This window comes from Thamnophis sirtalis, unplaced genomic scaffold (assembly GCF_051295495.1).
Source record: "Thamnophis sirtalis isolate CommonGarterSnake01/CBP01778 unplaced genomic scaffold, rThaSir2_p1.2 scaffold_4, whole genome shotgun sequence".
Classification (NCBI taxonomy): domain Eukaryota; kingdom Metazoa; phylum Chordata; class Lepidosauria; order Squamata; family Natricidae; genus Thamnophis; species Thamnophis sirtalis.
In genome coordinates this window covers 3589723-3615493 of record NW_028261384.1, presented here as the reverse complement: position 1 = coordinate 3615493, position 25771 = coordinate 3589723, and the positions used below count along the sequence as shown (strand labels likewise).

Genomic DNA, 25771 nt, shown 5'->3' with positions numbered 1-25771 from the left:
TTCACCCGAACTTCTATTTCCGATGATCAGATGTGACACGCAATATTGTAAGTTTCCGGTAACTTCTAAATAACTGCTGAGAACTGGGCAATAGATAATAATATGGAGGAGGAGTAGAGAGGGGGAAGGAAGGAAGGAAGGAAAGGAGGGAGGGAGGGAAGAAAGAAGGGAAGGAGAGGGAGGGAGGCTAGAAGGAGAGGGAGGGGAGGGGGAGGGGAGGAAAAAAGGAAGGGGAGGGAAGGGAGGAAAGAGGGAAGGAAAGAAGGAAGGAAAGGAGGGAGGGAAGGAAGAAAGAAGGAAAGGAGAGGGAGGGAGGCTAGAAGGAGAGGGAGGGGAGGGGGAGGGGGAAAAAAGGAAGGGGAGGGAAGGGAGGAAGGGAGGAAAGAGGGAAGGAAAGAAGGAAGGAAAGGAGGGAGGGAAGGAAGGAAGGAAGAAGGAAAGGAGAGGGAGGGAGGCTAAAAGGAGAGAGAGGGGAGGGGAGGAAAAAAAGAAGGGGAGGGAAAGGAGGAAGGAAGGAAAGAGGGAAGGAAAGAAGGAAGGAAAGAGAGGGAGGGAAGGAAGGAAGGGGGGAGGGAGGGAGGGAAGGAAGAGTGGGAGGAGAAAGAGGAACTGAAGGGGGAGGGGAAGGGGAAGAGATTATAAATGCAATCAATTGGTATAATTTTACTACATTTTGATGGAAACAGACATTTTCTTCTGTTATCCGGCCAGAAGTACTCCCTAATGAACAATGGTTTTGCTCAACAACGGTGCACCATCTTGTTCACTTTAGGACCATCACAGAAAAAGATTATAAAATCGGGCATTGTCACATAGAGACCTCCAGTCATGACTTACAGCTGAAATCACCGGCTCAATTACATTCATAAGATGGGGAGTTGTTCTATGCATCATTATGCATGGTTTTTTTTAAAAAATCTGTCACAGGCTGACCTCTCTAAACGTTAAAACCATGAAACTAGGGGAGATATTAAATTATAATAGGGGAGGGTGCCATAGATCTATAACAGACACCATATCTAAGGGAGAAAAATATCACAAATTTAGAAGGCACGCCCTACAAGTAAACACTTGTAGAAATAATACAGTTTGTGCAAGGCGTTGCACGCTGAAGGGAAGGCACAGAAACTCCAAAACACTCCATGCAAAGAAGGAGTGGGTCTTCCATCTTGACTTTTTTGACCCTCTTCCTTTTCCATGCCACAGGTACTTCCACAGGCATGGAAAAAGACCTCCCTGCTTCCTCACATTGGTGCCCTTTGGAATGTCTGAACTATCATCAAAAACCAGCCTGGGCGTTTTCACAGAGGAAATCACAGCATTGAAGGTGGGGGGGGGGGGGAATGGTCCATAGGCAAGGCAAATAGATCTAGGCTGCAATATTCCAGATTGCCACCAGGAGGAGACAAAGAGCTGGTGGGAAATTATCTAAACTCTTGACCACCATCTAGTGGTACTCTGAAGTTTTGGCAGCCTACTTCTTCTTTGGGGAAAAAAGAACAATCCATGAATTTTTTATTTTATTTATTTTGATCCCACCATTATTGTAGTGAGGTGGGTGGCAAACAAAGTTACATAAATAAATAAATAAATAAATAAATAAATAAATAAATAAATAAATAAATAAATAAATAAATAAATAAATAAATAAATAAATAAATAACAACAATAAATAAATAAATAAAGGCACAAATAAATAATTGTTATAAATAATTCAAGGTGGTAAACATATCTAATACTCATCCCATCTCCTATTTTTCCCACAGCAACAACCATATGAGGTGGGATGGGCTGAGAGAGAGAGACAGCGATTGGCCCAAAGTCTCCCAGCTGGTTTTCATGGCTAATGCGGAACTAGAACTCACCGCCTCCTAGTGATTGGCTCAAAGTCACCCAGCTGGCGCTTGGGGAGGAGGGTGAAAACGGCTTCCTCCCGGGCCTCCCCGGAGGAAATACCAAGCTCAGTTTGGAGGTGGTAAGTAGTGTGGCGCACGTGGGGGGTGGGGGAGCATGTGTGTTTGTGTGTGCACGCATGCACATGTGGGGGGCACACTTTGCATTATGGGTGCTGGCATGGGCGCATGCTATTGCGCATGTCTAAGGCTGGGCTATAACTCCCCGCCTCCTAGTGATTGGCCCAAAGTCACCCAGCTGCCTTTCATGCCTAATGGGGGACTAGAACTCCCTGCCTCCTGGTTTCTAGCCCGGTGCCTTCACCAGTAAGCCACGAAGCCCTCTTGGTTCTCTGCCTTCTTACTCCTGAGTAAGTCTGTGTTGATGAATCTCCCCCCCCCCCACCCAAGCTTCTCCTTTGGGACCTGCTGGACTAAAAACCACCCTTCACGCTTATGGCCGTTTCAGCTGGGGTAATGACCATGGTGGCTCCGGAGTGCTGGAGGCCTGGAGAGAGAGAGAGCCAGCCGCTGATGAACTAAATAGGAAGAATTGTCAGAATAAATGTCAAAGTGGACTAAGTGCTGCTGTGGAAAACATGTCCCGTGACATCTAGGTTGTTTGTCAGACTCAGTGAGAACACACATTTTGCACGTTCTGCAGCCATGACCCCCAAGCGCATACGGAGCATCAGAGCATCGGCAGCAAAAGGCCAGAGTTTAATTGGCTGAATTAAAATGCTCCGTGCTCCTACTTGGATCCGCAGGCAACTAGACAGCCGCGAAAGGCCTCGTGCTCACTGCCAGCCCCACGTTTTTACTCTTGCCCAGTTCCCCCGCGGGCCCCAGACGTCCCTTCGAGGCCGATGGTTTACCTCTTGAGGTTTTTCAGACACCTTTGGAAGAATGGGGGGGTGGGAAATGTTATTCGGACACTGGAAGAGATAAGGAGAGCATGTCAGTCATGGGTTAGATAGAGATGGAAGCAAATGTGGTGGTGCAGGGGGTGGGAGGAAGGAAGGAAGGAGGAAATGGTGGAGAAGGTGAAGAGAAGGAGGAGGAGAGGAATGAAGGATAAAATGGAGGGTGAGAAGGAGAGGAAGGAAGATAAAATGGAGGACGAGGAGGAGAGGAAGGAAGGAGGAAATGGAGGTGAAGGCGAAGGACAGGAGGAGGAGGAGGAGGAGAAGGAGGAGGAGGAGAGGAAGGAAGGAGGAAATGGAGAAGAAGGCAAAGATGAAGGCGAAGAAGAAGAGGAGGAGGAGGAGTGGAAAGGGGAAATGGAGGAGAAGGTGAAGAGAAGGAGGAGGAGAGGAATAAAGGATGAAATGAAGGAGGAGAAGAATGAAGGATGAAATGAAGGAGGAGGAGGAGATGAATGAAGGATGAAATGGAGGAGGAGGAGGAGAGGAAGGAAGGAGGAAATGGAGGATGAGGAGGAGAGGAAGGAAGGAGGAAATGGAGGTGAAGGCGAAGAACAGCAGGAGGAGGAGGAGGAGAGGAAGGAAGGAGGAAATGGAGAAGGCAAAGATGAAGGCGAAGAAGAAGAAGAGGAGGAGGAGGAGGGGAGAGAGACAAGGAGGAGGAGGAGGAGAGGAAGGACAGAGGAAATGGAGAAGAAGGCGAAGATGAAGGTGAAGAAGAAGAAGAGGAGAAGGACGAGGTTGAGGGGAGAGAGACAAGGTGGAGGAAGAGGAAGATTGTGGGTTTCTTACAGCTCTCTTATTTTTCCTGTTTCTTGTGGACATTTTATAACCCAACTAAGTAACATCATCAGTGCTAGAAGAAAGTGATGTTTGGAGAGAGGAGGAGGAGAAGAGACATGACATTTCCAGGCCATCTTAAAGATTTTCTAAATGCATCATGCTTAGTTTATATTTTAAACCTTCTTTCCGTCTTTCCTACCTTCCTTCCTTCCTTCTGCCTTTCTTGAGTTCACTTAACTCAGTGTAATGCATTCTTCAAAATCAAAGTATTGTTTGAAGACAGAAATTGCTTCATTCACGACCTGCTTTACTGTCGACTGATCAATATTGGCTTCTCTATACAACACCCCAGTGGTGAAATTCAATTTTTTTTTACTACCGGTTCTGTGGGTGTGGCTTGGTGGGCGTGGCAGGGGAAGGATATTGCAAAATCTCCATTCCCTCCCCATTCCTGGGACCAGCCAGTGATGGTATTTGCAGTTTTCCGGACTGCTCAAAATTCTCTAGAACCTGTCTGAACCTGCTGAATTTCACCCTTGCAACAACCTGAAGTGACTTTCTATTCCTCCACATTTTAGCTCCCCAAACAGCCCCTGGATAATTGTTTTGCTTCAGGGTCTTCTCTCCCCCCACTTCTTTTCCTAGGAATTTCATTTCCACCATTTGAACAAAAAAAAAATGCAGATAACAGGGCACACATTTCAAAGTCAGGATCCTCATTTTTCTCTCTGAACTTTAATGCACAAAGGGATAGAAAAAAGGAAACAGGAAATGAAGGTAGGACAAAGAATTCCAGATGATGTTGTTCTCTGGTGTTGAGATTCCCCCCACCCCCCACCCCCGCTCTGCATTTTATTTATTTTTTTGCAAAGAATGGGTAGCAAGAGAAGAAGAAGAAGAAAATTCATTGCACAAACACGACACCGAGACACATGCAAATCTTGTTATATAAAATGAAGTCGTGGGCATGCAATCAAAACACACTTTGGGGAGGCAGCGAGCCTAACCAGGATTTAATTCTTTGTTATATAAGACCGGTCTAGAGAAATTCAACATCAACTTTCCCCAACGAACCGAAAATAGATGAAGATCCGAATCACATGCTCCAACAGACCTCAGCTACCGAGTGACCACAGATGTTTCTCCGCCAGTTTTGCTTAGAAACCAGTGTATGAAGGTGATGATGTCCAAGTGATGGGATTGCAGGCCTCGGTTAAGACAACAACCCTCAAAATATCCGAACGATCTAGCTGAAAATCGCTTCAATTTAGCATTCTGAAGGCGATGTCTAAGACAGAGGGGTCAAACTGGATTTCTTCAAGGGCTGAATCAGCATTGTAGTTCTCCTCTGCGGGGCCAAGGTGGCGCAGTGGTTAAATGCAGCACTGCAGGCTACTGCTAGATCAGCAGGTCAGCGGTTCAAATCTCACCGGCTCAGGGTTGACTCAGCCTTCCATCCTTCCGAGGTGGGTAAAATGAGGACCCAGATTGTTGGGGGCAATATGCTGACTCTCTGTAAACCGCTTAGAGAGGCCTGAAAGGCCTATGAAGCGGTATATAAGTCTACTGCTATTGCTATTGCGGGCCACCAGGGTAGCGGGGAGAGGATGGATGGATGCCTCCTCCAGCACCACGCCAGCCAAAATGAACTACAGGGAGGGGGTTGTTTTTAGCTTGGACCAGCCTCCTGCAGTACCCATTTTGGCCAGCAGAGTGCTGCAGGAGGATGCCCAGGCCAAAAACAGGGCTTGGGGGGGCTGCATGAAGCCCCCCTGCACCCAGTTTCGGCTGCCAGAGACCCCACAGGCCAGTCCTTTGCTATTTGTAGGCCAGCCCCATGGGCCAAATTTAAGCACTCCGCAGGCCTAGAGTTTGACACCCCTGTCCTAAGATATCTGAAGGACACCAATTGAGAAGATGATGCATATCGTGTAGTGAGTTTCAGTAGGCAGGAACCAGACCAGCATAGCTGCAACAGCATTCATTGACTCAAAAATAGAACTGAGGAACTGCGAGCAAATGCCTGTGATTTATACTCTAGGCCAGAGGCCTTCAAACTTGGCAACTTTAAGACTTGTGGACTTCAACTCCCAGAATTCTCTGGAATTCAGCATAGCTGGCTGGAGAATTCTGGGAGTTGAAGTCCACAAGTCTTAAAGTTGCCAAGTTTGGAGACCCCTGCTCCTTAACCAATCATAAAACTAGAAAAAAGCCCCCTCTGCAAATATAAATGTTCTAAATTTCCCTCCAAAACTGTTGAGGTCATCTAAAGGTTAGCTTCACTTTAGCACAGTTAACAGTTAGGGTCATCTAAAGGTTAGTTTCGCTTTAACACAGTTAACACAACTATATACATTCAATACATAATAATATAAAACAAGGACTTTCTGTTGTTTCGGGCAAAAGGTCTATATTTACTTCTTATAGGGACCAGCCAGATGTCCCTGAGATGCTTCCAAAAAGGAGGGACATCATTCTCCTGCACGGTTTTCATACAGCTGTTGTGTGGAAGCATTTCAGAGGCAACTTCGCCCAACCTGGAGTCAACATTGAGACTTCAAGACTGAAAACTCTCAATCGACTTGATTTTCACAAGGTTCAAGACTATTCTGGAGAGAGAGCTGACGTTGCGACGATACGACGTGCGATCTTGGAGCTCCAAGATCGCAGTCAATATTTCTGCCATTGGGCAGTCCTTTTGGATCTAAACCATCCTGAAGAGATGGTGATAGAGAAGAGTACATCCTGCTGATCTTAGGGACACCACAAAGTCTCTGATTGATCCAGGAGAAGCTCTTTTTCCTGATGACAGAATCTCAGCCCTGAAGCTGCTAAAATTGAGACAGCTCCGGAACAGAAAGAAAATAGAAGAGAATAGTGTGTCGGATTGATGAGGAAATTTTATTATTAGAAAAGAGACTACCCAAAGAAAATTAAAACTAAATTGAAGACAAAAGAAAACAAGGGGTGAAATTAAGTACATTAAACTTAGTGTGTTATCCTTTTTTTAAAAAAAAATCTCTTTTTACGAATGGAAGTTCTGCAAATGTTTCCAATTTTTTTAAAATTGGAAGGCTCAGTTTTTCTTCTACTTTTTATTTTTTACTTTTTCTATACATACTTGTTGATTAAACATTTCTTGCTTTTCTACAACATTTGATTGGATTGGTTTTTTTTATTAAGAATTTTTCTCCATAAGTCTGCTATTTAAAAAGGGCTGTAATAGCAGAGAGAGAAAAAAGTAACACTGCCACTTTAAGGCTGGAGGCTGAATCATTATATTTTCTTTCTGCTCTTTGATCATTGAAATTCCTTTCAGTTTGTTTATTGAGAGTGATAGTGGAAAGAGCATCGTTTGTTTGTTTCAGAGTTTTTGCAGTGAAGGCAAAGTTTTGATTTGAAAGATTATAATGAACTTGTTTGGAATACAATAAAAGCCTCGAATGCTATAGTGGCAGTGTTTATAAGTTGGAAGGATGATGCAATATGAAAAAATAAATAAATATTGTAAATGATTATGTTTAAAATTCAAAAGATATTAATAATAACAACAGAGAAAATTGAGATGAGAATGGATGACACAGAACAAAAAACAACAAAAAGAAATGGAAAAAATTGAGAATATTTATCAAAAGAAGAAAGTTGAGGACAGAGTTCCAAAAATTGAAGGAAAAAAGGAACAAAGAGATAAGAAAATTGTGGATACTGACAGCATACTGAGCGTGGTTGGAAACAGTAAGAGTGGACTATGGAAAGGGGAGATAGGTGGACTGGAACTCTACCTCAGACCTCAAAGTACAGAAGAAGAAGAAGAAGAAAGAGAAAACGTTATGGAAGTAAGGAGAAAAATCTTGACTGAAACATCGGTGATAACCAAAGATAAGTTGATGAAAGGAACAGATGGAGGGTTTCAAGTGCTCATAAGATATACAATGAACGACGAGCTGCGAAAAGAAGTCCATAAAAGACCCACTACGAAAACAACCAGAATATTAATTCCAAAATGACATGAGATATAAAACTGCACTACTACTGGAAAGATACAGGCTGATGTAGTGAAAGTCAAACTTAGTTAAATTTAGAGTATTATATATAGTCATATAAATGATAATAATACATATATTAGTACTAGTTTGGGGATATGAAATTTTATACAAACTGCAAATGAGGACTACGAGAGGAGACTTAAAAGTATTTGTTATTAAATATAATCAATTTTTATTTAGAATATGTTAGAAAGATAAAATGTTATTGAATGGAATGCTATTATATAGTTTTACCTCATATTTAAATCCCATACCTGGATGCCAATGTCAACTTATAAAGTTGCCATGGTGAGGAAAGGGGGGGAACACATTCCGTGTTCCACGCATACCTTCGGCTAGAGTTGGATCTCAGATTATCAGCAGCAAGCTTGTGAGGCATGCACCTCATTGGAGAATGTGATTTATGACACAGACTGAGGGGAGGGAAAGGAAACAGGGGCAAAGTTCAGCCATAATTCAAATGAGGTTAGGTCTGACTGCAACGGGGTATTGCTGAAATGGTGTTCCTAATAAAGGACTGGTTTTCTTTTGAAACTTGGCTCGAGGCTCATGAATCAATGAGGGCATCTTTGGGAAACCTGACAGACAGTCAGAGCTAAACCTCAGTTGAATTATGGCTGAACTTTGCCCCTGTTTCATTCCTCCCCACAGTCTGTGTCATAAATCACATTCTCCAATGAGGTGCATGCCTCACAAGCTTGCTGTAATAATCTGAGATCCAACTTTAGGCAAAGGTATGCGTGGAACACGCTCCCCCCCCCCTTTTCCTCACCATGGCAACTTTATAAGTTGACATTGGCATCCCAGTGGCATCTGGATGGCTACTGAGACAACCAGTATAAAGATCTAAGATGTGTCCTGGTCTTCTCCAGTAGATAGGTTGCTCTTGAATTTTTACTAGAAGAGTCTTTTTTTTTAAATAAAGTTGTTTTATTTTTTGTTCTCTCTATATACATTCATATAATTATTATTATTATTTTTACATTCATAATTCTAATACATTTGTCATTCCATTTATAGAATTGTAATATTCTATTCATGTTGTTTTGTTTACCATCCCTTGCCCATTTTTGATACCACCTTCTATTGCCCCAGTTCAGCTCTGCCAGGCTTCTGGGCGTAACTCTCACTGGGCAGCTGGTTGCCAGGTCTCTGCCGTGCATGTGTGTGGGAGGGGAGGCAGGGGGCATGCGGGGGGAGGGCAGGTGAGGGATGTGCATGCTTCTGCGGGGGGCATGTTGGAAGATGTGCGTGCATTGCATTTACACGCATACTCGCACGCTTTGGGCACTCAGTCCGGAAATGTTAACCATCCCTGCCTTATAGCATTGCCTTGAGGGAAGAAGCTGAGATTAAACTAAAAAACATTTTTGATAATTAGCAGACAACTACAACTAACATTATTAGGGGAAAATAGCAGCGATAAAAATGAATGTACTACCCAGACTATTATACCTATTTCAAACAATCCCCATAAAATTAGGACATTTTTTGTTTTCTGAATTGAATAAGATTATATTAAAATTCATATGGCAAGGGAAGAAAGCCAGGATAAAGTTGAAAGCTCTACAGGATGACAGAAGCAGAGGTGGTATGGGACTCCCGGACTGCGAGCTTTATTACAAAGCAGCAGCACTAACATGGATCAGGGTTTGGATAAATTTAAACAATAAAAGAATACTAACATTAGAGGGCCACGATTTGCAAATGGGACGGCATTTTTTTTCCTATGGGAAGAGGGTAAAAAGACACAAAAATACTTTCACGGACACTATATTAGAGGTGCACTGATACAGGTCTGGAATAAAATTAGAGAAAAACATTACATGAAAATACCGACATGGCTTTCCACTATGGGAGCCATGAGACATCCCAATACACGAGATCTATCGAAAATGGTTAGATATAGTGAAATTTTGGACAGCCAAGGAAATTTGAAAACAAATCCAGAATTAAAAAACATTTTTGAAACTAAAAAAAAAGAAGTCATTTACAGGTCAGATGCTACTACGTACAATTTCGTATGCAATATCTAAATCCAGCCTCGCGTGTCACAGTTGTAAACTATCCAGCCCAGGAATTCCAAGCCTTGTAGCGTAAGTGTCTTCCTTGTGCACAGAAGAGTGCAAAACCTGCCTTGTAAGAGTGCAAGGGGGCACTTAAGTCCCCTTCCCTACGATATTCTTGGGTGATTGGGTTCTGGAGGCAGCTCACCCCTGGGGTTCGCTGCTGGGGGTTCGCAGGGGTTTTGGAGGGGGGAACCTTTCGATAAGATTCTGTGCAGTTTGGAGAACCCCCGAATCTCATTCCTGGATGGCCCGGCCCACCCCTCCCCTCTCAAGAGTCCCCCACGCTGCCTATTTTGGATGCAGATAAGTGCATGGAGTGTGTGGAGGCTTCGGAAGGCCAAAAACGGGCCCATTTTCAGCCCCCAGAGGGCTTCTGGGACCTGGGAAGGCCGTTTTCACCCTCCCGGAGGCTCAAAGAAAACCGCCGTGATGCAAGAGGTTGACTAGGCCACTCCCACCTTGGCCACACCCACACAGCAACCAGGCAGAGAACCTCTTGCTAAAATTTTTGAAGCCCACCCCTGGGCCACCCCCCCTTATGAAGGAAAGTTTCCCCCCACCACCACCCAGAACTATCCTCTCATCATATCCCACAACGCTGCCTTTTCTTGTAATACTGAGGAATATTAAAAGCTTGGGAGTTGGGAATCAAATAAACCACATAGCAATTAGAGTTTGCAAGACTGTGGGTCACGTTGCTGGCACTGACCTCAAGATCTCATCGCCACTTTGGGGCATGCATGATCTGCTTGTCATGCCGACACCTGGAATAAAATTGAAGGCAATCCTCAAGAGGGCAGAGATAAGGCAAAAGGAGCCAGTTGTGTGCTGCAGCTGCCAAAAAAGCCAAAACAGTTCTAGGCTGCATCAACAGAAAAATAGAATCAAGATCATGTGAAGTGTTAATACCACTTTATAAGGCCTTGGTAAGGCCACACTTGGAATACGGCATCTAGTTGTGGTCACCATATTTTAAAAAAAGATGTGGAGACTCTAGAAGGAGTGCAGAGAAGAGCAACAACAATGATTAGGGGACTGAAGCATAAAATATACGAAGAACGGTTGCAGGAACTGGGGATGTCTAGTTTAATGAGAAGAAGGACTAGGGGAGACATGATAGCAGTCTTCCAATATCTCAGGGGTTGCCCCAAAGAAGAGGGAGTCAAACTATTCTTCAAATCACCCAAACGTAGGACAAGAAGCAAAGGGTGGAAACTAATCAAGGAGAGAAGCAATCTGGAATGAAAGAGAAACTTCATGAGAGTTGAGAACAATTAACCAGTGGGACGACTTGCCTCTAGAAGTTGCGAATGCTCCAACACTGGAAGTTTTTAAGAAGAAACTGGACAGCCCTTTGTGTGAAACGGTATAGTGTTTCCTGCCTGAGCAGAGGGTTAGACTGGAAGACCTCCAAGGTCCCTTCCAACTGTTATTCTGTAAGAGAAGCTGGCATGTGGGTTGTGACATTTCACCGCGCAATTGGAATGTGGAGATCAAAAAGCCAATTTCATATAATACTGAATCAAGCTTGCAATCCGAGCTGGGGGTGCGGGGGGGGGAGGAGGAATAAAAATAGGCAATTAAATTAAGAGTGAGTGACTTAGCCAACATCTCCTTTCCAACTTCTGTGTCAAACAAGGCATTTCATACAGAAGAGCTTTCACAACACAGCCCAAGAACAAGACATAAGTGGCTTAATTTTGCCAGAATTATTATTCTTATTAGATTTTTTTTAATCCCTCTTTCATTAATTTATAAGTGACTCGAGGAGGTAAACCCCTTCTTTGTCCTATTTTCCCACAATCACAACCCTGTGAAGAAAGGTTGGAAGAAAGTGACACAGCTGGCTATCATGTATAAGGCAGTACTAGAACTCACCGTCGCCTGGTCATTGGCCCAGAATCACCCAGCCAGCTTTTGTGCACAAAGTGAGACTAGAACTCACAAGTCTCCTAGTGTTTGGCCCAAAGTTACCCAGCTGGCTTTGTGTCTAAGACAAGACTAGAACTCACTGAGCTGATTTTCATGCCTAGGTGGTACTAGAACTCACTGTCTTTTAGTTGAACAGCCCAAATCACCCAGCCGGTTTTTGTGCCTAAAGCAGAACTAGAATTCACTGACTCCTGGCAATTGACTCAAAGTCATCCAGCTAAATTTCATGCCGAGATGGAACTAGAACTCACAGTTTCCTAGTGATTGATTCAAGTGGAACGCCCCCACATCTTGCCACATGAATGTGCAAAAATGCTACATTTACCCATCAGAATTTTTGCAAAATTCTCCCCTTTTCTGCAAGGATTTCCCCCCCATAATTGAATGAGAAACAATTAGGGGGGGGGAGAGCAATGAGGCAATTTTTCTAGACTTATTAGGGTTGACTACAGATATCAGCACCAGAGCAGTATTTCATTAATACTTAGATGGGAAACCACTAGGATTTCTCCAAATTGTGAATTGTGAAATTGCAAAATTCTCATTTGTAGTAAAGCATATTTATAGCAAATCACATTTATACACCATTCAAATGAGAAAATGAAAAAGCTAAGCAGGAAGCAAAAGGCAAAGAGTCTACACCCAGATAAGCAGGGGTTAACACCAGACAAACAAGCGGGCAGACAACAATATCCTAATCAAGAAACTACCAAGTAGAAAAGCATACCTCACCAACAGAGGCAGGACTAACTATTATACAGGTAGTACAACACTTTGTTTAATGACCATCAACGTTACTATTGCACTAAAAAAAAGGGATTTATGACCATTTTTTCTGCTTATGATTGTTGCATCATCCCCATAATCACATGATCTAAATTCAGAACCCTGGGCAACTAGCAAACATTTATGACAGTAGCAGTGTTCCGAGATCATGCGATCTTCCCCCCCCCCCTTTGTGACCTTCTGACAAGAAAAGTCAATGGAGAAGCCTGATTCATTTAACAATTGCATGGGGCAAGTAAGTTTGTAAAATGGGGCAAAACTCACTTAACAACTCTATTGCTTACCAATGGGAATTTGGGGCTCAAATTTTGGTTGTAAGCCAAAGTGTGAACCCAGGACTACCTGTATATTAGCAAGAAGCAAACTCACAAGCACTGATGATGTTACTTAGTTGTGTCATAAAAAAAGTCCAAACTCTGAGAGCACCAAGGATTCCACAGGAGTGGAGACCAACAGGTGATCTCTTAGAAATTGAAAGCCGGTGCAGAAAAAGACAAACTGCGTCCACAGTTGTTGCCAAGAACGCAACACAAATGTGTGCCCATCAATCACCAGAGGCTTCATAATCCTTAGAAATGTGTTTCTCAACCTTGGCAACTTTAAAATATGTGGATTTCACGTCCCAGAATTCTAGGGAATTGCATGCTGGCTGGGAAATTCTGGGAGCTGAAATCCTATCTGAAGAACTTTGAATTATAACGTTCTACCTTGCCAGGAAACACAGAGGACCAGAAGAAGAAAAAACAGATCTGTTTCCCCCCCCCCCCTTCCTTGGCAGTAATTCTTTAACCTTTACCTCTACGCACGCTCTCTCCCTCCCTCCCTTTAGTTGCCATAGGAAAAAGTTAACAAAAGTTTCCATGCCACAAAATTTAGCCACAAGCTTGGAAACAGTTCCCTTGAGAACACAAAGGCTTTCTACACAAATGGAACGACACCGAAACACACTAATGGGATCTTCTTGTCCCACACGTAGGAAAGTGTACTGCTATACCGCCAGCAATATAATGGAATAACAGAGTTGGAAGGGACCTTTGAGGTCTTCTAGTCCAACCCTCTGTTCAAGCAGGAGACCCTATAACATTCCGGAGAAATGGTTGCCCAGTCTCTTGTTGAAAAACCTCCAGTTACGAAGCACCCACAACAGAAGGACAAAAGGACAGAAGAACAGGAGAACAGAATTAGAAGGGACCTTGGAGGTCTTCTAGTCCAACTCCCTGCTCAGGCAGGAGACCCTACATCATTTCAGACAAATACAATACACAATACAATAGCAGAGTTGGAAGGGACCGTGGAGGTCTTCTAGTCCAACCCCCTGCCTAGGCAGGAAACCCTATACTGTTTCAGACAAATGGCTACCCAACATCTTCTTAAAGACTTCCAGTGTTGGGGCATTTACAACTTCTGGAGGCAACTTCTGTTCCACTGATTAATTGTTCTAACTGTCAGGAAATTTCTCCTCAGTTCTAAGTTGCTTCTCTCCTTCATTAGTTTCCACCCATTGCTTCTTGTTCTATCGTCAGGTGCCTTGGAGAAGAGGTTGACTCCCTCTTCTTTGTGGCAACCCCTGAGATATTGGAAGACTCCTATCATGTCTCCCCTAGTCCTTCTCTTCATTAAACTAGACCTACCCAGTTCCTGCAACCGTTCTTCATATGTTTTACTCTCCAGTCCCCTAATCATCTTTGTTGCTCTCCTCTGCACTCTTTCTAGAGTCTCCACATCTTTTCTACATCGTGGCGACCAAAATTGAATGCAGCATTCCAAGTGTGGCCTCACCAAGGCCTTATAAAGTGGCATTAACCCTTCACGTGATCTTGATTCTCTCCCTCTGTTGATGCAGCCTGGAACTGTGTTGGCTTTTTTGGCAGCTGCTGCACACGGCTGGCTCCTATTTAAATGGTTGTCCACTAGGACTCCAAGATCCCTTTCACAGTTACTACTGTTGAGCAAGGTACCACCTAATGGCTATCCAGCATCTTCTTAAAGACTTCCAGTGTTGGGGCATTCACAACTTCTGGAGACAATTCGTTCCACTGGTTAATTGTTCTCACTGTCAGGAAATTTCTTCTTAGCTCTAAGTTGCTTCTCTCCTTCATTAGTTTCCATAATTAGTTGATATCTATGATATCTATTAAAGGAGCCATAATTTACCCTGGAGAGGGATTCACTGGGCTATAAAAAGGACAGGAAATCTCAAAGAAGCAGATTTGCAAGATTCTACATGCAGGTAGTCCTCAACTTATGATCAGTCACGTAACGGCCATTTGATAAACCAGCCTTACTTAAAAACCGGTTCCAAAGTCCAGAAATCTGCTCTTGCCCCTGGGCTCATATGACTTAAAAATATACAGTTTTGTCCTCGACTTATAACCACATTTGGGGGAAGAACGGCCGCTGTTAAACAAGGCAGTAATGAAATGAAAAATGCCCGATTTTGCCTTGACTAAGCAAATCACCGCGACAATGGAAAAGAAGAACGTGGTCATTAAGTGAATCTGGATTCACTGTTTGGCTGGGTTGGTTGGAAGCCAGCTGGGAATATCGCAAATGGTGATACTCTGACCCTGTGACACTACCGTAAATGCAAGGCAGTTGCCAAGTGCCTCAATTCTGACTCCATGACCATGGGGATGTTTTAATGGTCATAAGGGCAAGGACCAGTCGTAAGTAACAGTTTTCAGCACTGTCATAACTTTCAAGAGTGACTGAGGAATGGTTGTAAGTCAAAGAGTGGCTCTATTATACTGTACACTCCCCATAGGACAGTTATTCTTCTAACACAGTGATGGCGAACCTATGACACGCGTGTCAGTGCTGACACGCGTAGCCATTTGGGGTGACACGCACAGGATTTCATCCTCGGCTCCTGCACGGCCGCCGAGGATGAAAGAATCTGTGCTGGAGGAACGGGGGGGCGGGACGTGTGATCTCCCCCGCCCACACTCACTTACTGTATCGCCGCCGCCCCTTTCTGAGCGCAGGGGCTGCTGGTAAGGCGTGCGTGCCGTGTGCACACACGTCATCAGCGCGGCGAGGGAGGACCCGCAGGAGAGGAGCGCGGGAACAGTGCGCGCCTCTCTCCAGTCAGGCCGGCACAGAGAGTCTACTCCTGGGACTGTCAGTTACGACCGCACCACAGCAGGGAACAGCGGAGTGCCAACGGGAACTGTGAGCGCCATTAGCAGCAACTATAAATTGCGCAAAATTATGTTTTTGTCGAAGTGACACACAACGCGAGTTATGCTCGATTTTTTGCCGATTTTTGACACACCACGCCAAAAAGGTTGCCCATCACTGTTCTAACAGGTAGCTTCTCAACCGCCAGTTTTGAGAGAAATCAAAAGTCCAGCTTTTGTTCTTTATTTTTGGTGTCTTCCTAATACCACTGTTAGATAAAACACCCAGGGTCTGCTCAGGAACAAGGTTTTCGTTATTATCTATGCAGCTGTCAATTGGACCTGTTTTAAGGACCTGCCAGGTCCTTAAAACAAGGAAGCTGCAGAGTAAGATAAAAGTAAAGGTTCCCCTCGCACATATGTGCTAGTCGTTCCCGACTCTAGGGGGCGCTGTGCATCTCCGTTTCAAAGTCGAAGAGCCAGCGCTGTCCGAAGACGTCTCTGTGGTCATGTGGCCGCTAAGACTCAACTTCGAAGGCGCACGGGACGCTGTTCCCTTCCCACCAAAGGTGGTTCCTATTTTTCTACTTGCATTTTTACGTGCTTTCGAACTGCTAGGTTGGCAGAAGCTGGGACAAGTCGCGGGAGCTCACTCCGTTACGTGGTGCTAGGGATTCAAACTTCCCAACTGCTGAACTTTCTGATCGACCTGCTCAGCGTCTTAGCCACTGAGCCACCACGTCCCTGCGGAGTAGACTTGTGTAAATCTCATGGGAGATCTCATGACACCTCCTGAGATGTTGGTGGTCTCATACTAGACCTTCGTAAGAAATGACTCAGGACTGGTTTATTCTGCCACTTGGCCCATCCTAAAAGATAGCAAAACTGTATCCTAAGTGGTCAACAGATTCTCCCCCTCAACACACACACAAATCCCTCTGATAATTCATCTGGATCCCAAGGCATTCTACCAACATACAAATTTTACCAAGAAGTCCATGGAAACAGAACCGACTCCAAGAGCAGCAGAGGAGGAAGAGGAGGAAGAGGAGGAGGAAGAGGAGGAGGAGGAGGAGGAGGAGGAGGAGGAGGAGGAGGAGGAGGAGGAGGAGGAGGAGGAGGAGGAGGAGGAGGAGGAGGGAGATAGGAAATCCAGGTCATCGTTGCAAACTTCAGGCTTTGAAACCTGGAGGAAAATTGTTAGTGACTTGGAAACGTAGGTTTTGTGTCCAAAACTTTTTGCAACCTTTAAAAAGTTTAGCTGACAAACTTTGTAGATGATTTTTCTCTCTCCTTCTTCCAAATATTTCTCTCTCTCTCCCTCTCTCCTCTCCTCTCTCCAAAATAAAAAAATGAGGGGGGTTCACTAGCTGAACTGAGAACGAAGTGGGCAACCTTCCATTCCAAATGTTGAAAATTAAAATCTAGTAGTGGCTCCCAGATCTTCTGCATGGCAGAAACGGGTTTTTTTCCTTCGATCCTACCCACACCGCCACTACGCCGCATCAAGAGAAATTATAATAAGAAATTGGGAAGGCAAAAAAGCCCACTCTTTTCATCCAAATGTTTGAATTATTTTTTTAAAAAAAAATAGAACAGCGCTCTACAAACTTGGCAACTTTAAGACTTATGGAGTTTAACTCCCAGAATTCCTCAGCGATTGAAGATGAACTTGGTGTGGATATAACTTTTTGGATAAGCAATATATGTCTTTGGTATTATTTTTTTCCATTTCTCAGCGCTGTTTCTTTGCATGCTCAAAATTTAGGGCTGCTGAAGAAACCTGCCGAATAAGGATCAAAGGAAATGAAAACCGGGGTTCTCTATGCATTCTTATACGGGTTAGTTTTTCCCTGAGGCAAAAACAGACGGGAAATGAAACTTTCCTGAACAAGAAAAACAGCCCATATATCTAGCTGGACCTGCAAAACCTTGTCTAGGCAGAGAGGGCGCCCATGAGTTAAAAGTCTTTCCTGCCCCCTAGTGGCTACTGCTAAGTTTGCAGTCCAAATGTGGAGCTTTCCAATATAATTTTTCCAACGTTTATCATCATGTTTACTAATTGAGCTGCTCCTTTTTAAAACATTTTGTTCCTAGGATAAGGAGGTTCCGTGCCTAATAAAGTCAGCAAATGATTGTTTATAGTATTCTCTTCTGTTTCTGTTCTCTGTTCGGGAGAAAAATGGATCCAAAAAACAGAGGCCTGAGGTTGGAAACGGTCAGTGAAACGTTTGTTCCCTTTCTTTCTGATTCACTCACTGCATCTATTCATCGGCACTTCAGTCCTGCAAGTTGCCAAGAAGCTTCTCCAAAAAAAATAAAAAATGATTTAAGTGCAAAAAACAATTGGACATTAAAAGATAGGGCCAAAGCAGCAGAAAGATAAAAGCCCAATGTGTTCTAACTAGGATTGGCAGCGGGGATTCCTCCAGGATTCAACAGCAAAAAAATCAGGGTTTTTCAGCTGAGCTAGAGTGAAACTTCCTTTCATTTATCCTCCCTTCCCCTTCCTTTCCTTTCTTTTTCCTTTCTTCCCGTTTTTCTTTCCCTTTCTTCCCTTCCTTTCTCTCCTTCCTTTTTTCATTTCCCTCTATTTATACTCCCTTTCTCTCTTTCTTCTTTCTTTTTCTCTCCCTTCCTTCCTTCTTTCTTACCTTCCTTATTTTCTCTATGTCTTTTCTCCCTCCCTCCTTCTTTTCCTCCCTCCCTCCCTCCTTTCCTTTTTTCTTTGGCTTCCCCATTGTTTTCCTTCCTGCAGCCACAGATGGCAATATCTAATAGGCCAAGAATGGAGGTGGATAAACCGTAGCATTTCGCCCCCAGAACAGAAGCCCTGATTTGCTATTGCAATTTAAAGATAATCAAATAAAAGCCAGCTATCTAGTTATTAAGGAAAAGAGGATTTGGGCTCCAATATTGCAACATGAAAAAGAGAAATGGTGATTTTCATTATTTTTCATGGAGCAATTTCCAGGGAAGGGGAAAGTTTTAAAATTATATTTTATTTTGAGAGAAGGGACAGCCCCAGACAGACCACATTAATAGTCTCTTGCCCCTAAACAAGAGAGATATCATTCCTCATCTCTATGCCAACTGCTCTTCCTCTAACAGTAGTTAGTCTAGGCAGCTTTCTAGTCCTCATTGTGCCTCTGTGTCGTTTCCTATAACCTAAGGAAGAAAGCTTCTTCCCCAAGCGGATTTCCTCTCATGATTTCCAACATTCTCTGATCCCACATTTGCAATGCTGCCGTAATCAAGAGAATGGATATCTGGAATGAAGAATCAATGTTTAAAAAGCTAAATCAACCTGGTGTTTGGTTGGTATTCTAAGTAGAGACCGGCCATTGGATCAACCCTGAAGGAATCTTCCACTATGTGAAATGCTTTTACTGTAACTCAATAACTGAGCATGGAGTGTTTTGTCTTCCTCCCTCCCTCCCATCCATTCATCCATCCACCCACCCACCCACCCTTTCCTTCCTTTCTTCCATCCACCGTCCTTTATCCATTATCCATCCATCCATCTATCCACCACCCAACTTTTCATCCTATCTATCCACCATCCCATCCCTCCCTCCCTCTCATCCATCCTTTCCTTCCTTTCTTCCATCTTTCCATCCACCCATCTATCCATCCATCTATCCACCCACCCAACTTTCCATCCTACTATCTATCCACCCATTCATCCATCCATCTTTCTTTCTTACGTCCATCATTCCATCCTTACACCAATCCCTTCCTTTCTTTCATCCACTGTTCTTCCATCCATTGTCCATCCATCCATCTATCCACCCACCCAACGTTCCATTCTATTATATATCAACCCATCCCATCCATCCATCTACCTTTTTCTTCCTTTCTTCCAACCACCATCCTTCCATCCATTATCCATCCATCTATCCACCCACCCAACTTTCCATCCTACTATCTCTCCATCCATCCCATCCATCCTTTCATCCACTCAGCCATCTCTTTCTTTCTTCCATCCATCCTTCCATCCTTCCATCAATCCCTTCTGTTCTTCCATCCACCATCCTTCCACCCATTAATCCATCCACCCACCCACTCACCCACCCATCCAACTTTCCATCCTACTCTCTATCCACTCAACCCATCCATCCTTTCATCCATCCATCTATCCCTTTCTTTCTTTCTTTCTTCCATCCATCCATCATTCCATCCTTTCATCAATCCCTTCCTTTCTTCCATCCACTGTTCTTCCATCCATTATCCATCCATCCATACATCTCTTCCTTCCTTTCTTCCATCCATCCATCCATCCACCCATCTTTTTAAAGTCATTAAAGAAGAAGCAGAAAATGAAAAAACTCTTCACAGTGTGAGATGTAAAGAAAGATTATGTGAATTTCTTCTTGCAAGAAAGTAGAAAAAGAAAAATGCTGCCCGCTACTAGTATTTGTAAATGTGGGAGAACCTTGTTAGAATATTTAATTTAGTAGCTGGAACAGTAACGTGTACAATAGACCAGAACAACAACAACAACAACAATTTGCTGTTGTTGTTCTTGTTGTTCCTCTTCTTTGTTGTTCTTGTTGTTGTTGTTGTTCTTTTATTGTTGTTGTAGGCCAGAACAGACAGTTGCAGTTGATTGATTGGAGAGTGCTGGCTCCTGCGTGAGGCAATCTACGCTATGATTGGCTGCTGCAGGTATGAAGGGGGCGTTTCCTTTTTTCCCCGCCTTTTTTGCTTCTGTGTGTTCTGTATGTCGCTAATTTTACCTCATGAAGTTCTTGTGTACTTGACTATATGTTCTTCCTTTTCTGGATGACAAAAACTGCTGAAAATTTGAACATTAAACACATTTATATTTACATAAAAGACCTCAAATTTATGTCAGTGTCTCCGACTTCATCTGGACAGCTGTGGCGCAATTCCATGGCCTTCCTTCTACTTGATGGCCCCTAAAAACTGTCACTAAATATGCATGGGGCGGAAAACTGTTGGTATAATTTTGAGGAAACCCCCTTTATTTTAGCCACTGGAGAAGATTTTTGTTCCATGTGAACATGGATTTTTTGACCATGTGAATGTGGACAGGCAAACTGGATCTCATCTTGTAGGGAGTTTTCAAAATACGGGCAAAAAGTCAAGATGCAATGCGCATAAAAAAACAGTTGAGGCTTTGACTGGACCATTTTTGCCTTCTTTTTTTATCTTATCCTGTGGATCTCTTGCCATGCTTCTGTGTGCAGCATATCGGGACCCCCCCTTCTCCCCCAATATTCGATCAGCCTGGTTTTAAAGGGATGCAGATAAATAAGAAGCGACGCATTGCTTAATTTTAAAAAAAAACGACAAAAAAGATGTCAGGGCTTTGGAAAAACTGCAAAGAAGAGCAAATAAGATGGCTAAGGGTTTGGAGACAAAAAAAAACATATGAAGAATAGTTTCAGGAATTGGGAATGGCCAGTCCAAAGAAAAGAAGGACAAGCAGGAAAATAATAGAAGTATTCCAATGGTGCAGGGGCTGCCCAAAGAAGTGGGGGGGGAAAACTTATTTTCCAAAGCAGCAGAAGCCAAGAGAAGAAGGAACAGATGGAAAGTAATCAAGGAGAGAAGCAACTTGGAATCAAAGAGAAACTTCCTAACAGAGAGGACAATTAACCAGTGGAACTGCTTGCCACCAGAAGTTGTGGGTGCTTCATCACTGGAGGTCTTTAAAAAGAGACTGGACAGTCATTTGTCCGAAGTGGTCTCCTGCTTGAGCAGGGGGTTGGACTAGAAGACCTCCAAGGCCCCTTCCAGCTCTGTTCTGATTGATTGAGTGACAGAGTATCTCCTGCTTGAATAAGGGGGTTGGACTAGAGGACCTCCAAGGCCCCTTCCAGCTCTGTTCTGATTGATTGAGTGACAGAGTATCTCCTGCTTGAATAAGGGGGTTGGACTAGAAGATCTCCAAGGCGCCTTCCAGCTCTATTCTGATTGATTGAGTGACAGAGTATCTCCTGCTTGAGCAGGGGGTTGGACTAGAAGACCTCCAAGGCCCCTTCCTGCTCTATTCTGATTGATTGAGTGACAGAGTATCTCCTGCTTGAATAGGGGGTTGGACTAGAAGACCTCCAAGGACCCTTCCAGCTCTATTCTGATTGATTGAGTGACAGAGTATCTCCTGCTTGAATAGGGGGTTGGACTAGAAGACCTCCAAGGACCCTTCCAGCTCTATTCTGATTGATTGAGTGACAGAGTATCTCCTGCTTGAATAGGGGGTTGGACTAGAAGACCTCCAAGGACCCTTCCAGCTCTATTCTGATTGATTGATTGTTTTAAACGTTTGGAAAATTTCAGATCGAAGCAAAGAGAAATTTTGAGCTGTTGTCAGATGGAGGTTCACGTGGGATCCCCAATTCCCAAGCTGCGTCCCACTACCAGGCCTTGAATCATTTGGCACTGGGCCACAGAAGTGGAGGGCAAATGCATGCATGTGCATCCCCACTTGTGCAAGCAGCAGCCGTGTGTGTGTGTGTGTGTGTGTGTGTGTGTGTGTGTGCGTGCAGCTCCACTTGTGCGATGGGCCTGCTGCTCATGCAAACGGAGCTGCATGCACACGCTTTCTCGCCATTCACGTGGAACCATCCCCTCTCCCCTTTTCCCCATTCGGCTGCACAGCTGGAAAGGTCGGGGAACTTGGTCAAAAAGAACCAAGCACCCTCTTGAATTCTGTGAAGTGGGCCAGGAAGTTGACCCATTGACTGCTACAACTCGCAGCTGCACGGAGGCGTGTGCCAAGGAACATAGATTATGTCTGGGTGTTCAAAGGATGTGCCTTCCAAGGGTGGAAGGTGACCAAATGCTCGCCCTTTTTTGGTTATTCCCCATCAAAGGAAGCTGCGATCAAAGCATGAAAACCGACTGGCTGCTGCGCCCACTGTCTCTTTTGTGCACTGCTTAAAGACACAGTTCTGGAGTGGGGCTGCCCCAGACTGGAGTCTCTGTTTGCCTTGGTAACTGTGAATATCTCCAAAGTGGTCTGCTAGAGAAGATAAGAGACCATCTATGAGCCCAGGCTGCTGATTGGATATCTTTGAATCTCTCCAATGGAGTAGTCTGCTAGAGAAGATAAAAGTGTGTCTATAGGTACAGCCTAATGGTTTGACCTGTTTCTGTATTTGATGGAGACACTTGCTTGTGTTTGAATGGGCCACTCCCAGTTTTAATTTCTCTGTTCTTTTAAGAAAAACAGGGTAACACACACACACAAGAGGAGGAGGAGGAGGAGGAGGAGGAGGAGGAGGAGGAGGAGGAGGAGGAGGAGGAGGAGGAGGAGGAGGAGGAGGAGGAGGAGGAGGAGGAGGAGGAGGAGGAGGAGGAGGAAGGAGCTGGAGGGGAGGGGAGAGGGAGGGGGAGGAAAAAGTGGAAGAGGAGGAAAAGAAAGAAAGGAGGAGGAGGAAGACAAAGGGAGAAAAAAAGAAGGAAGAACTGGGAGAGAGGAGGAAGGTAGGGATGGATGGGTGAAGGGAAGGAGGGAGAGAAGGGGAAGAGGAAAAACGATAGAGGGCAGGGGGAAAGGATTCCACTTCTTACATTCCTGCCTGTTGCCTCTCTGCTACCAGCTAAGCCACCAGACTTACCTCTCAATTTTCATGCTTTGACAGCTACCGGTTTCATGCTAGTAAATTCTGGGTTTGGGAACAGTGTACTTCCAAACACTTCAAATTCCGCCACAGTCTTCGGCAAAGCATTTGGCTTCCTGGCTGCACGAGCAATGCAGGTTGCCAACGTCCTTTCCACAGTGAAACTCCTCGGCTATCACCAGATGAACAACTCATCCCAACAAGGGGCAATTGGAAACCTGGAGCCCCAATATTTAAAATTTGCCTCGTCAAGGGATAAATGCTCATCCTTTGCAGCTTATCTCCCGCCACAAGACCAAATGTGCCTTTATGTCCCCATTAACAGCCCAATGCTCTGCCCTATTCTTATCTCTAGCTACACTAGCTGTCCTTTGCTTCACACCCAGCTGTTAAAAAGCACCAACTTTGGCTGGAGGCAAAATCTTATGAACAGCTCTTGAGGGGAAAATGTTCCTGAAAAACTCCTCAAAAGAAGAATCTGCTCTCTTGGTTTCCATGAAATTAATCTCTGGCTGGCCAAAGAACTTTACCAACATCCTCAATTCATTTGGAGCAGCGGGTGCCAATTTATGCTTCCATCACTCATGAGGACTAGAATCTTTAAAAATCAACCCATCCGCCACCCCAGGGCAGAAACTACACAGAAGAAGAGCTTCCCAGCCCACTTACCTGGTTGAGTCCCAACAAGTTGCCTTCCAGATTGGATGTGATGCCAGAAAGGATGGCAGTGCCCACCACAGCGCCCAAGCACTGCGCCACGATGTACATGACTGCCCGGAGAATGCTGATTTGGCAGCTGAGCAGGAGACCCAAGGTCACGGCCGGGTTCAAGTGGGCTCCGCTAATGTGGCCCACGCTTTGGGCCATGGTGGCGATGGAGATGCCAAAAGCCAAGGAGACTTTCACGTTGTCTTGAATGGGTGTGATGGTCTTGTTGGCCATCACGGGGAATTGGAAACCCAGAGCTGAGCCGATGCTGATGAAGATGAAGAGGCTCATGGCCAAAAATTCGGCCACGACAGCTCTCCAGAACGCTTTCTTCTTTAATTCACTAGCCATGGTGTTCTTCCTTCTTCTTCTCTTTCTCCTTCTTCTTCTTTCTCCTCTTTGCCCTTTTCTCCTTTCCTTTCTCCCCTTCTCTTCAGGTCCTCTTGTAGCCTCCTCAGCTGGCTTCCTGCTGCCTTAAAAACTGGGAAGTGAGAAAGACAGGAGAAGACGAATTATTTATAGGGTTCTGGGTGGCCAGGAGGAGGGAAGGGTGTTGTACAATGAGAGGAAAGAACCTCAAGCTTATTGCTCACTGTTAAACTGATGCAAAGCACCATCCGTTGCTCGCCAGTTTTTTTTTTTCCCTCCCTCTTCCCCTAGCTTCTCCCACCCACAAAACTTTTACTCCTTCACTTCTCCCTGTGCAGACTCAGATCTTTGCGGCGGCCGCACCGTTCTCCTTTTTTAAAAATAATTCCTGATTAACCAGCCACCATCGTGGCTCATGTTCAGGCTTTTTAACACCTTTTCCTCATCTTGCATATATGCAAAGAAAGAAACTGGCCACAATTAAAGCCCTTTTTTGACTTTCTTAACCAGAACTGCCCTAGTTGAGTTTTCTGGGAATGTTGGCAAGCACTTTAGACTCCCTTGCAAAGACCATAAAGAAAGAGGGGGGGATTTCCTGACCTTTAAATATATATATTTTAAAGAAACCAGAGGTGTAATAACCAAAGAGAGAGTGGTTACTCTTTGCAGCCGTAAGAGAGATAGCAGCCTTCTCTGATTGTGCTTTTTAGGGGTTGTGATCAATTTTCTCTCTCTCTCTCTCTCTCTCCGGATAAATGGTTGTTAGGAAGCTGATCCCACAAAGGACAGGTTTGCACAATCTGGGAAACAGGAAAACACAGCAGAAATATATATGATTTTTTTTTCCTGTTAAATGCCAGCAAAAGAAGTGGGAACTTCCACTCATTTGAAAAGCGGCTCCTATCAGCTTCAGATCCTGAGAGGCTGCCATAGAAACCCCAGCCCTGAAGTTCACCCAGGAATTTGGCTCACTCCATTTAAACTTTTTGAGTTTTATCTCAGATTCCTTCAGTAGCTTTTTTTTCTCTCTTTTCAAGGCCAACTTGGTGACAAGCAGATCTAGGCTTGGGATGTATTTTATTTGTATCTGACATTCCTTTTGGGTGAGTAGTCTCCAGGGAGCTGAAATAGCTTTAACAGTCCTGCCTAAGCCGTGATCGTATTCAGATTTAACGTAGACGTTTGGAAGCTTTATCAGAAAGAAAGTGGGTTTTTCTTCACCCGTCCCCCTATCTCTTCCCTTCAAATAGCTGTACGTTTTCATGAAACTCCACTCCTCATCAAATTAACCTTCAGAGTTATCCATTTGTTCAAACGGATCAAACTGAAACTGCTTGGATACCATGATGTGAAATTCAGCAAAAATAAAAAGACTTACAGTAAGTTTTATATCTACAGTGGGAACAATTAACCAGTGGAACAGCTTGCCTCCAGAGGTTGTGGGTGCTCCAACACTGGAGGTTTTTCAAGAAGAGACTGGTCTACAGTTTCCTACTTGAGCAGGGGGTTAGACAAGAAGAACTCCGAGGTCCCTTCCAACAACTCCATTTTC

General features: G+C 44.3%; 1 protein-coding gene across 1 annotated transcript in view; it reads right to left on the bottom strand.

Moving 5' to 3' along the window:
- The window catches only part of AQP1 (aquaporin 1 (Colton blood group)), a 37284-nt gene extending 12884 nt beyond the window's left edge, over nucleotides 1–24400 (bottom strand). Inside the window, exon 1 of the mRNA XM_014067036.2 lies at nucleotides 23812–24400. Coding sequence (XP_013922511.1) covers nucleotides 23812–24201 — 390 coding nt within the window. The 5' untranslated portion in view covers nucleotides 24202–24400. The remainder of the gene's footprint in view (nucleotides 1–23811) is intronic.
- Nucleotides 24401–25771: the final 1371 nt, after the last annotated feature.